Source organism: Lepidochelys olivacea (genome assembly GCF_965140295.1).
Source record: "Lepidochelys olivacea isolate rLepOli2 genome assembly, chromosome: 27".
Classification (NCBI taxonomy): domain Eukaryota; kingdom Metazoa; phylum Chordata; order Testudines; family Cheloniidae; genus Lepidochelys; species Lepidochelys olivacea.
The window spans coordinates 13,095,218-13,107,511 of record NC_140437.1 but is presented as its reverse complement, the minus strand read 5'-3'; the positions used below and the strand labels follow the sequence as shown (position 1 = coordinate 13,107,511).

The window sequence follows — 12,294 nt, the reverse complement described above, 5'->3', positions numbered from 1 at the left end:
GATCATATTAAAAAAAAAAAGTGTTTAACAGAAATCCAATATTTCAGTGTGAACAGTCAGAAAAGGCAGAAGCGTTCAATAAATATTTCTGTTCTGTCTTTGTGGAAAAAGCCAGATGATGTACTCATATTAAATGATGATGAAATACTTTCCAACAATAGCTCCAGAGGTTGCTAAACAGCAGTTGCTAAAGTTAGACATTTTTAAATCTGCCGGTTCGGATCACTTGATTTAAAGTGCTTTAAAAGAGCTGGCTGAGGAGCTTTCTGGACCATTTGCTGATTTTCAATAAGTCTTAGAACCCCAGGGAAGTTCTGGAGGACTGGCAGAAAGCTAATGTTTTGCCACTGGTTAAAAACGGTAAAGGGATGATCCAGATAATTTTAGCCCTCTCTGCCTGACAGTGATTCTAGGCAAAATAATGAAATAGCTGATATTGGAGTTAATTAATAAAGAATTAAAGGAGAGTAATGTAAATTAGTGCCAGTCCACATGGGTTTATGGAAAATAGATCTAGTCAAACCCACATAATATCTTTTTGATAAGATTACAAGTTTGGTTGATAAAGTAATTGTTAATGTAATAAACTTCAGTCAGGCATTTCACATGGTACTGCATGTCATTTTGATTAAAAAACCAGAATTGTACAAAATTAACATGATGCACATGAAATGGATTAAAAACTCTCTGATAGGTCTCAAAATTTAATTGTAAATGGGGAATCGTCATCGAGTGGTTGTGTTTCTAGTGGGGTCCTGAAGGGATCAGTTCTTGGCCCTACGCTATTTAATATTTAATAACAGAAAATCATTTAGTGATGAAGTTTGCGGATGACACAAAGATTGGGAGAGTGGTAAATAATAAGAGACAGGACACTGAAATAGCAATCTGGATTGCTTGGTAAACTGGGTGCAAGCAAAAAAATATGCATTTCAAAAAGGTCAAAAGAAAAGTCACGTGTCTAGGAACAAAGAATCCAGGCCATGCTTACAGGAGCGGGAAGATGCTATCCTGGAAGCAGCAACTCTGCAAAAGACATGGGGGTCCTGGTGGATAATCTGCTGAACATGAGCTCCCAGTGCAACAGAGTGGCTGAATAGGGGAATGCAATCTTTGGATGTATGAACGGGAAGATCCAGCAGGAGTAAAGAGGTTATATTACCTCTGTATTTGGCACTGGTATGACGGCTGCTAGAATACTGTGTTCAGTTCTGGTATTCACAGCTGAAGAAGAGTGTTGGTAAATTGGAGAGGGTTCAGAGAAGAGCCACGAGAATGATCAAAGGACTGGAAAACATGCCTTATTTTGAGAGATTAAAGAAGCTCAATCTGTTCGTCTTATCAAAGAAAAGGTTAAGGGGTGATTTGATCGCAGTCTGTAAGTACCTCTATGAGGAACAGAAATTTGATAATAGAGGGCTCTTCAATCTAGCAGACAAAGGTCTAGCAAGATCCAATGGCTGGAAATTGAAACTAGACAAATTTAGACCAGGAATAAGAGAAGTTTCTAGCAGTGAGGGTAATTAACCACTGGAACAGTTAACCAAGGGTTGTGGTGGATTCTCCTTCATTAGAAGTTTTTAAATCAAGACCGTCCATTTTCCAAAAAGATCTGCTCTAGTTAAAGCAGGAATTAATTCAGGGAAAGACCCCTGGCTTGTGTTATGCAGGAGGTCAGAACAGATGACCAGAGTGGTCCCTTCTGGCCTTAAAATCTATGAATCCATAATGGCAAAAGCACTTCTGTGTCAGCATAACTGACTCTACCCTGAAGCTTTTTCTGGTACAGAAATGTCATAAAGAAATCATACCCCTCACCAACACTGCTGTACTGGCAAACGTTTCCAGTGTAGACCTGGTCTGCATGAGTGACTTTCACCTCTCTGTCCCTCAGTTCTCTGTCTGCAAAATGGCACCAAATGATACTTGTCTACCTTGCCAAAGATAATGTGGGGCTTGATTAACTGTTGCTCATAAAGTGCTTTGGGGCAAACATAAGTGTTAGCATTACTCAGTGTGCCGAAGTGAAATACTTTGAAATGCAAAGGGCCTCATTTCAGGCAAAAACCTGGGCTTGACATTGATTTTCTTTTTATTTTAGAAGCCGCAAAATTCAGATAAGAAATATCCCACCCCAGTTACGATGGGAGGTAAGTGAAACAACTGAGCAGCCACAGTCCTGACTTATGACATACAAACCTTTTAAATACCGACACTTGATCTTTAGAGCCCTGCAGATCTGCAGATATCAGCTTTATGTCTGCGGATCATGGATGGATGCGGATCCAGATTTTGTATCTAGAGCCCTGAAAATCTGTGGATATCTGCGGACCGTGTTTGCTGATCGGATGTGGATATAAATTTTGTATTCGCACAGGTTTCTATTGATCTTGTCTTCACTAGCCTTTTGTACCTCTCATTCATTGGCTGGAAGTTAGTCTGATTTCTCAGGTGACGAACAAACATTTGTACCCTGAGACAAACTTGGGGAGTAGCCACACAAACCTTTTTAAATGTATTACACTCCTTCAGTTGGCAACGAATTAACTCAAGGTACAAAAATCTCCGAAAGACATCACCTTGATGGCTGCATCTTCCATCTTTGTGACCTCCCCAAGTTCTGTTTCTCCTGATCAAAGTGTTGGCTGCTTTTGATGCTTATGAGAAGCTTCACCATAGCATGACTCAGGTGTCAGGGTGCAGTTCCAAATTGAGTTCCTTGGTTTTTAAACCCTGTGGTGGACTCATCCCTTCTAGACCTGAGCCATGGGGCTTCGAGAGCCACAGGTGATTATTTTGGTGCCCAGCTTGACATGCCTTAAAGGGGCCTGGTTTTCAGAAAGTGCTGAAAAGCGCCCTCTGAAAATCTGGCCCCTTTAAAGTGTCTCAAATTGGGCAGCAAGAAATGGAGGTACCCAAAATCACTGGCCATGTTTGGAAATGGTGGCTTTCATACTATAAGCTGGATGAACGAACGGACGCCCACCCACCCCTTCTTTGTCTTACCTAGCACCAAGAAGCCCTAACTTAGGTTGGGCTACCATTGTGCTAGGGGCTGTACAAACAGTCCTTGCTTGCCATCTAGACAAACTCAGGGTTGGGGGGGGGGAAACTGACAAACAGAGAGGGGAAATGACTTGTCCAGGGTCACGCAGCAAGCCAGGGGTTGAGTAAGGAATAGAATCCAAGTCTTCTGACTCCCAGTCCAGTGCCTTCTCCACACGTGTTCTAGAATTGCCAAAGCTAGGCTGTCTGATCACTGGAAACAGGGTTGGATTGCAGATTTGTTTTATCTTCCAGGTCTGGTCAGATGCACCCCATGTAATGTAGTTTCCCCTTCCTTTTCTAGGTTTTGGATGGTTTGCTAGCTCAGTATGGTACTGTAGAAAATTGTGAACAAGGTAAGTAAGTGTGTGGGGGTTCGGTTAGATTATTTTTAAAGTTAGACACTAACTGGTTTTGGAGTGAGTAGAATTCGGTTTAAAAGCTTTTGGGACATAAAGGCTTCTTTGCTCAGTCATTTCACAGAGGGTGAAATTCAACCCTGTGCAGAGGGTCACATGTCCATAGGCCTTGTGTTCGCCCTCTGACCTGGGCCAAATTTAACTCTGTGCGTCTGACCAGTGGGTTGTCACTGTCTCCTCTGTACTCCTGTGTAACGCCCATTCACTTTCCCTATGATGGTGCACCAGGAAAGATTTCTGGGGCTGATCCAAAGTCTGGACTTGCCAGACTGGATCAGAACCAAGGTCCATCTAGTCTGGTATCTTGTCTGAAAGTGGCCAGCGCCAGATGCGTCAGAAGAAGAGGTAAGAGCCCACAGTAGGCAGAAGTGGGATAATCTGCCCCCCTGTATTCGGTCTCTGCCTGTAGACCTAAAGCAGGAAGTTTAATATTCCCTCCAGGATGTTTGTTATAACTGTGGTTATTCTTGTTACTCATATACACGCCAAGGCGCTTTCTGAATCTTGTCATGTTCCTGGCAAATCCTCAACCTGTAACAGGACATGGTGGTGGTGGGGGAATGGTTTGGGTTAGAAGGGAGCCTTTCCCTTCTGGTTCAAATCTGGTAGTGACTAAAACTCCTTGGAGTAATGATGACTCTTCCATGTCCTTTATGAAACGGGTTGGGTTGGGCATCTCTATTCCCAGTGGCCAGGTCCCCGGGGTGTAGGATGCATGAGCAAAGAACAAGTTTTAGGGGCCATTCCAGCAGAGGTGTCAAGGATTAAATGGTCCACAGACGCCGATCTCTCCTCTAGCTTTATGACTTGGTACAGGGGTGGCCAGCCTGAGAAGGAGCCAGAATTTACCAAAGTACATTGTCAAAGAGCCACAGTAACACGTCAGCAGCCCCACATCAGCTCCCGCACCGCTCCCATCCCAGCGCCTCCCACCCACTAGCAGCCCCGCCAATCAGTGCCTCCCCCTCTCCTCGCGCACCTCCCGATCAGCTGTTTCGTGGCATGCATGAGGCTCTGGGGGGCGGGGTGGAGCGAGGGCATAGCAGGCTCAGGGGAGGGGGCCGGAAGGGGTGGAGTGGGGGCAGGGCCTGTGGCAGAGCCAGGGGTTGAGCAGTGAGCACCCCCTCGGGGCACATTGGAAGGTTGGTGCCTGTCGCTCCAGCCCCGGAATCGGTGCCTGTACGATGAGCCGCATGTTAACATCTGAAGAGCCGCATGTGGTCCCGAGCCACAGGCTGGCCACCCCTGCCTTGGTATATTGCTGGATAATGTGGGTTACGCTCCCCTCTTTCCCATCCTCCCCCACCTGGGCCAGCTTGTCCCGAGCGACAGCAGTCCATGGGGGTTCAAATCCCTATTAGGAAGTTTGTATGATAAGCCCTCGATGGTGGGTCAGGGATTCAACCCAAGACTGCTTGAACGGAGCAATCCAATGCCTTAGCTCGTTGGCAGTGTGGCCCAGATCCTCCCAGATATTTAGGCATTGAAGTCAATGGGACTTAGGTGACGATCAGGGCCAAACAGACTTACTTATTTACATGGTGTAACTATGAGAAGGAAACAAATACCCTCGCTTGTTTTAATGCGAGTTATACTTGCTGCTTACGCTCTACCGTGTCTGGGGCTAGAGGACTTCAGGGCTGTCAGTCGGGCCCTGAAAGCTACTGGAGAAAGGATCTGGGGGGGTTCTTAATTTTAAAATGTAAGTCCTTTTATTTAAAAAGCAGCCCTCGAACCGATGGCTGAAACCAACCAGCCCTTCTGCACCACTCCCACTAATTCATGTGTGTTTTGATCGAAGTGAACACAGACAGCGAGACGGCCGTCGTCAATGTCACCTACTCAAACCGGGAGCAGACCAGACAGTAAGTGAAATTAATCTGCCCCTATGCCCCGTGCTCTTTTCAGGGTAACGAAGAAGGGAGTTGCTTTTGTCCAAACAGAAAGCCTTTTCTGTCCCGGCCCCACCAGGATTTTATAGAAAATGGCATGGCCAACCCCAAGCATTCAAAAATCAAGTGTCCGTCCCTCTCCCCACCCAAAATCATGAGTTTGGATTAAATATCATGACCCTTTTTAAAACATTTGGGGTTCTTTTTCTTTACCTTCTGGTTTCTGAGCCTTTAGGGGCACTCAGGTTAGGTTTTCAAGTTTTTCTGTGCTATCACAATGGCTGAAAACATACTTATTTGAAAGAAAGCTGAGATTCCTTACCTAATCACAGGACTCCAGGAGCTGGGGCTTTACAAATGTGCCAACGATTGTGAGAGTTAGCGCCTCTGAGAGAAAAATCTATGGTATGAATGAGTTTTAAATTGCCCCTGATGAAATGACAGCCAAACGCGACTTGATCATTTTGCACAAGGATGATTCCGATTCTAAATGGCTTGTTGATGTGATGTGAATTGGGATCTTGCAGCTGCACAGATTAAATTTCCCTTTTGCGACGGTACCACAAAGATGTGTTCTGTCGAAAGCCCTAAAAGAGAGCAATTGATTCAGACCATTTTAAGTTTTGAGTTGAAACAGGAGGATTTCATAGATTTATAGTCCAGAAGGGATCTTTAGATCAGCCAGTCAGACCTCCTATATAACACAGGGCATAGCATGTCATCCGGTTACCCCTACGGTAAAGCCTACTAACTTGTGTCTGGCTAAAGGTCATCTTCCATAAATGCATCCAGTCGTGATCTGAAGACATCAAAAGATGGAGAATCGACCTCTTCCCTAGATAGTTTGTTCCATTGGTTAATCTCTCCCTCCCTTTTCAAAATTTGTGCGTTATTTCTAAGTTGAATTTGCCTGGCTTTAACTTCCAGATGCTAGTTCTTGTTACGCCGTTCTCCCCACTTTAGTATCTGATATTTTCCCCCCACAATGGTCCTTATAGGCTGTAATCGGGTCACTTCCTTATCTCCTTTTTGAGAATCCAAACAGTCTGAGCTCAGTAAATCTCCCGCTGTACGGCATTGAACATGTATAAGGAACCATACACATCTGGTACAGCGCCATTTATAGGGGACGTTTCACTAGGGTGAGCAGATAGTGAGTGTGAAAAATTGGGACACTTTTTGGGGGGTTTGCGGGGGGTGCATAGTTGCCTATATAAGACAAAGCCCCTAATATCGGGACGGTCCCGATAATATCAGGAAGTCCGGTCATCCTACGTTTCACGGGGGTTGGAGTAGCAAAGACTTTTTGGATAAACCGGGGTTCAAATTAACTGGGTAGAGCGAGACACTTCCACATGTTCCGATGTTTGAGTGAGAGCTCGATAGACGGAGTTGTAGCATGGACAGTTCTTGCTTATGCTGGTAGTGCCATCTATTGGTAGCCTTGCAAACCTGCAGCCAGCTTTTAAAAAAAAAAAAGAGAGAAAAATCGATTAAAAAGTAGGCCAGAATTCATCCTTGGGGCAGCTTTGGGGGGTGGGGGGTTATACCAGGAATGAATCTGGCCCCTTTTTGTGTTTTCATTCCATAATTTGGATTGATGTAGTCCTCAAGCCAGAATGATCAATTTAAAGGACCCCCCACACACACACACACATCCACTTACAAAGCCTGACTGCGGTGAGTTCTGGTGCCTTCCGTGGTGTTGGGGTCTGTGCCTTTAAGGGCTGAACTTTCCCAGACAGAGTCTGGGCAGGGGGCTATGAAGGTCGTATTGTTATGCCCAGACCGTTGGAACCGGACGCTGGAATAAAGCGGCGCTTTTCCAAGCACTGAGTGATCTCTGAACATCACACCTGATGCAGCAGGGAATGAATGGCCAGGAGAGCCAGTGAAGAGACATAACCTGGGATATTCTCACTCTCTCTCTGTGCACCAGAGCGATCATGAAACTGAATGGGCACCAGCTGGAAAACCATGCACTGAAAGTCTCCTACATCCCCGACGAACAGTCCACGCAGGGGCCAGAGAACGGGCGGCGGGGTGGCTTTGGCACGCGGGGGGCCCCCAGGCAGGGCTCGCCCGTCGCTGCAGGAGCGCCCGTAAAGCAGCAGCCGGTGGACATCCCACTCCGACTCCTGGTGCCCACGCAGTACGTGGGGGCCATCATCGGCAAGGAGGGGGCCACCATCCGCAACATCACCAAGCAGACGCAGTCCAAGTGAGTCCTGCCTTCTCCTCCCGCCTGCCTGCTTCCCTGTCCATCCGTCTCCTGCCCCTAGTCTGAAAGGGCTGCTTTGCATGCTGTCGTGGGGGAGGAGTTCAGAGCACTGGCCGGGGGTTGGATTTTTCATGGGGGGAGAAGAACTGGTATTATTAAGTTGTAAGAATTATCCCGGAGCCTCCAATCCTCCATTATCCCCACTCAGGCTGCATCTGTCTCATCCATCCCTTAGCAAATGGAGACAGAGACCAAACAGCTCTTCTCCTCCCTCTTCTCCCCCCCTCCCCTCCCGCCACCCACCTACAGATGTGGGCTGTGCTGGCTTGAACCTTCCCATTTCTTTCCCCTCTCCTAGGACATCTGGTTGTAACTGGGGTCCCACCCTGCCCCTGCAGTGTTCTGAAACAGCCTGGGTCTCCCATTCAGAACCATAGATTTTTAAAGCCAGAAGGGATCGTTAGATCGTCGAGTCAGATCTCCTGTCTAGCACGCGCTAGAGAATTTCACCAAGTTACTCCTGCACTGAGCGGGTTTGACTAAAGCACGTCTTCCATAAAGGCCTCCAGACTTGATCTGAAGACATCAAGAGATGGAGAATTTACCTCTTCCCTTGGTGGTTTGTTCCACCCTCACTCGTTAAAAATCGGTGCCTTATATCTAAGTTGAATTTGCCTGGCTTTAACTTCCAGCCCTTGGTTTCCATTATGCCTTTCTCCAAGACAGCCTTGGAGTCTAAGAATTCGAAGTCTAGATTCTGATCCGTATTGCCCCAAGCACTTGCTCCAGGTTAGCCTGTTATTGAGCGAACCCAGCACCATTCTGTTCTTGACCCAGTTCTGGGCCTCCCTCAAGAGAGGGCTCAGATTGGAGAAAGATGAGCCTCGCTCGCAAACAGGGATTCAAGCCATTTGAAGGTCACAGAGCAGGATGCCCCGTGTGTGTGTGTGTTTCACTATTGTGTGTTTTGTGCCTATGCAGAATCGACGTGCACAGGAAGGAGAACGCGGGAGCAGCGGAGAAAGCCATCAGCATCCATTCCACCCCCGAGGGCTGCTCGGCGGCCTGCAAGATGATCTTGGAGATTATGCAGAAGGAGGCAAAAGACACCAAGACGTAAGGCTTTCAGCTTCCTCGCTGGGAAAGGCAGTTCCCAGCCGGATACCTCCCACACTTTAGATGTCGGTTTCCATACGTTAGAAAACTAGCCCCGACGGGAGACCAAATGGGAGGTCTTGACTCTCCCCAACACGTGAGGTCCGTTCTGGACCTTGGAAACATGGGGCCTGATTGTGAGTCCCTGATTCTGTGCTGGCAATGCAGCCAATGGGCTGCTCGAACATACCCAACTGCTTCCTAAAGGATCTTACCCCATGGGCCTAGCAAGTCCCCACTTGGCCCCACCCACTCCCCACCTCTGCCGTTCGGGGCGGGTTTCATTCCTTTTCCTCTTTCTCAAGAGCTGACGAGGTTCCCTTAAAGATCCTGGCCCATAATAACTTTGTGGGGCGGCTGATCGGCAAAGAGGGGCGGAACCTGAAGAAGGTGGAACAGGACACGGAGACGAAAATCACCATCTCGTCGTAAGTCTCTCTCTCTCCTCCTCCCAGAAACGTTCCCGAGCAGAGCTTTTAGGCTGGGGGGTGGGTTAAAGGAGCCAAAGAGAGTTTGTCACCCAACTGTGACAGACTGCTGAGAACCAACAGCTGATCCAGGACTCTGGTCCCTGGAACTCCAGTTAGTTTCCCTCGGAGATGGCCTGATTGAGGAAAGGAGGGGCTAATTACCAGATCAGCCTGGGCTGAGGAGAGCTAATTACCCCATTCACTGCGGCTGTGTCTAGACTCTTTCTGCAGCGTCCCGTTGCTGTAGCGAATCCTGTCCCCAGGAGGCGGTGGCTCAGTCGATGGATGAATTCTTCCGGCAACCTAGTACTGCCTATGCCAGGGGTTAGGTCAGCTTCACTGTGTTGCTCAGGGGGGTGGATTTTTCACACCCCTGGGCGATGTAGCTGGGTCGATCTAACTTTTAAGTGTAGATCTGGCCTGGCAGGGGGAGGTCTACTGGAAGAGGAAACCAAGAAGGAACTGGGGGGGCTAGCAGTACCAGAGTAAGGGCAGTGTCCGGTTGGAGAGATCTCTCCCCTCTTTGGGGAGAAGGAGGTCGTGAAGCTGAATGACCCTGTCACTAGAGTTGTTGCCTTCATATGGGAAGTGGGGTGAGCGCTATAAACAACGGCATGGCAATACCTGCCCACGGGAGCATCGTTTTTGGGGGGGGGGAACAGGAGTGGGGGAGCACACGCTGTTACACAGCTCTCATCGATTGGGACACCTGTTTGATTCAGGCCCCCCTTAACTTCTCTTGAAGATCTGAGTCCCAAAGGGTTCATTTCTCTGCACATGCAACTGTAGCCCACTGGGGCGCGAGTGTGTCGCGCATCACCCTCGGTACCGATCCGCAGAGGATGCGAGTCTGTGGCAGCCTCATCTGGGCAGCTGTGGCTCTTAAGCTCAAGCCGTAGCCGCTCCCGCTCTTAGCTTTGGAGGCCCCGGGTCAATCCCGGATGGCGGCTGCTTCATAAGGTGAGTCGTGAAGTCCTGGCTGTTGCATCAGGTCTGCGCAGGGCCGCACAGGTATTGCCGTGCCGTGGCAGCAGCGAATCGGGGTTGCCGGCGGCACCCTCTCTCTCTCTGATGGCTCCCCCCCCGCTTCCAGTTTGCAGGATCTGACTCTCTACAACCCTGAAAGGACGATCACCGTGAAGGGCTCCATCGAGAACTGCTGCAAAGCCGAGCAGGAGATCATGAAGAAAGTGAGGGAAGCTTACGAGAATGACGTGGCTGCCATGAGCGTGAGTGTCAAAGAGGGCCCCTTCCCGCCTTGGGACACCAAGGCTTGGTGTCTCTCTCCCCTGGCCGTGGAGCCGAGGAGCAGCCTGCCACTGGGGAGAAAACCAGGTGTGTGCACCGAGCAGTGCCCGCATGGGTGAGCCTGGCATGTCACCACCGTCTCTGCCAGTGGGGGTCTCCCAGGACGGCGGACGGTCTCCCAGCCGCCCCTGGCAGCTTGTTCCACTGCTGGACCGTCCCTATAGAGCGGGGCGGCCAAACGTACCGACCGCCCAAGCCGCACACAACAATTGGAGAGCCAGGGTGCACCCGCAGGGCTTGGAGCTTCAGCTGCACGGGGCACGCCTACATGGGCTCGGGGGGTCATGTGCCCCCTACCCAGATTTTTTCCAGGGTTTGCTGGCTCCACTCAGTCACATGGTGCAGCCGGGCGCCCTCCCTGCATGGCTAAACAGCTGGGAGCTGCAGGGAGGGGGCTGTTGCTCAAGCTGTTTAAATTGTTGTCCCCCCTCCCCCTGGGCCCCCCCCCAACTCTCAGCAGGCACCAGTTGTCTCTGGCAGTAGCCTCTAGCCCCATCACCCTGCTGCGGGGCAGAACCCCCGAGCGACCCTCCCCCACCCCCCCAGTCTAGTAGATAGAGAATGAGGGGGTCGGGGGTGGGGGGGCTCCGAGAGCTGCACTTTATCTATAAAAGAGTCTGGCTACCCCTGCTATAGTGAGTCACCCAGCTGTGTTATCATCTGTTCCTGCTCTTTGGGGGTTGATGACCATTTAGTTCTCCAGAGTTCCCGGGTTCAGTCCCTGATGCCCGTGACATCTCTGGCCCATGACACCCCCTCCCCAGGGGCGCAGAGTAACACAGACAGCGTCTAGCCTGATGGGGCTCTGATCTCAGTTGGAGGCCACCGTAGTTGCTGCTGTGACCCCAATAACAACGTGCCTGTGTTTCCCTCCCCGTCTTATCCCTGTCTCTCCTTCTCTCAGCTACAGTCTCATCTGATCCCCGGCCTTAACCTGGCTGCTGTCGGACTCTTCCCGGCTTCTTCCAATGCAGTGCCACCTCCTCCAAGCAGCATCTCCGGGGCAGCTCCATATAACTCCTTCATGGTAGGCGGATGCCATGGTTGCTTGAATCAATCCCGCTTGTTTAGGGAGAGCGGCTCCTGGGCGGGGAAGGGGGGAACGGGACTGGACGTGCTCTGGCTTGCTGCTCAGATGATGATTCCCGAAGCCCTGTGTCTGTGATCCCGGCCTGGTTTTATTCTACACAGAGATGGGCTTGGGTTGCCTGGTTTTACATGCCCAGAATTTGGAGTGCTCCTATCTGAGACATGGGTTGAACTCCAGTCTCATGGCTCTTGGGCATGCTGTAGCAGGCATGGACTCCCTTGTAGCTCGGGTGCCCGGTCTGGAGATCTCCTTCGAAAAAGGACGAAACTGGTATGTTTGGCCTCTGTGCTTTCCTTGTAACACGGCAAGTGGCTCCAGTTGGCTGCGGCACACCTGGGACGTGAGATGAAAGGCAGACCCCCCTCCCAAGAAGAGAACATGAAGGACCAGCAGCCACTGGTTCCCCGGGGCTCTTTGCAACCAGGGAAATGACTGTATGGATCCAGCTCTTACGAAGTGCAAATCGCGGGCTGAGTGTCTGCGATTGTGTCTCCCTCTAGTGGCGACCGACACAGACAAGAGCCCACTACTAATTCGTGGTTAGGTCTCCTCCCAGAAGGTGCTGTATGCTTTCAGCCCCTTGCAGGAGTAGACCCTCACTGTTGAAGGTCCCGGGCTTGATCCCTGCTGTCACCCGGGGTGTCTGTCTGCAGTGAGCCCGAGCCGCAGACAGACGGTCCATGGATCCTGAGGA

The 12,294-nt window shown here is 49.9% G+C and overlaps 1 protein-coding gene across 1 annotated transcript in view; it reads left to right on the top strand.

The window, feature by feature from the left end:
- The window catches only part of IGF2BP1 (insulin like growth factor 2 mRNA binding protein 1), a 65,837-nt gene that overhangs the window by 38,680 nt on the left and 14,863 nt on the right, over positions 1-12,294 (top strand). The window contains exons 3-10 of the mRNA XM_084615933.1: positions 2,102-2,150; positions 3,350-3,401; positions 5,266-5,329; positions 7,296-7,577; positions 8,559-8,693; positions 9,038-9,160; positions 10,296-10,431; positions 11,415-11,537. Coding sequence (XP_084472059.1) covers positions 2,102-2,150; positions 3,350-3,401; positions 5,266-5,329; positions 7,296-7,577; positions 8,559-8,693; positions 9,038-9,160; positions 10,296-10,431; positions 11,415-11,537 — 964 coding nt within the window. The remainder of the gene's footprint in view (positions 1-2,101; positions 2,151-3,349; positions 3,402-5,265; positions 5,330-7,295; positions 7,578-8,558; positions 8,694-9,037; positions 9,161-10,295; positions 10,432-11,414; positions 11,538-12,294) is intronic.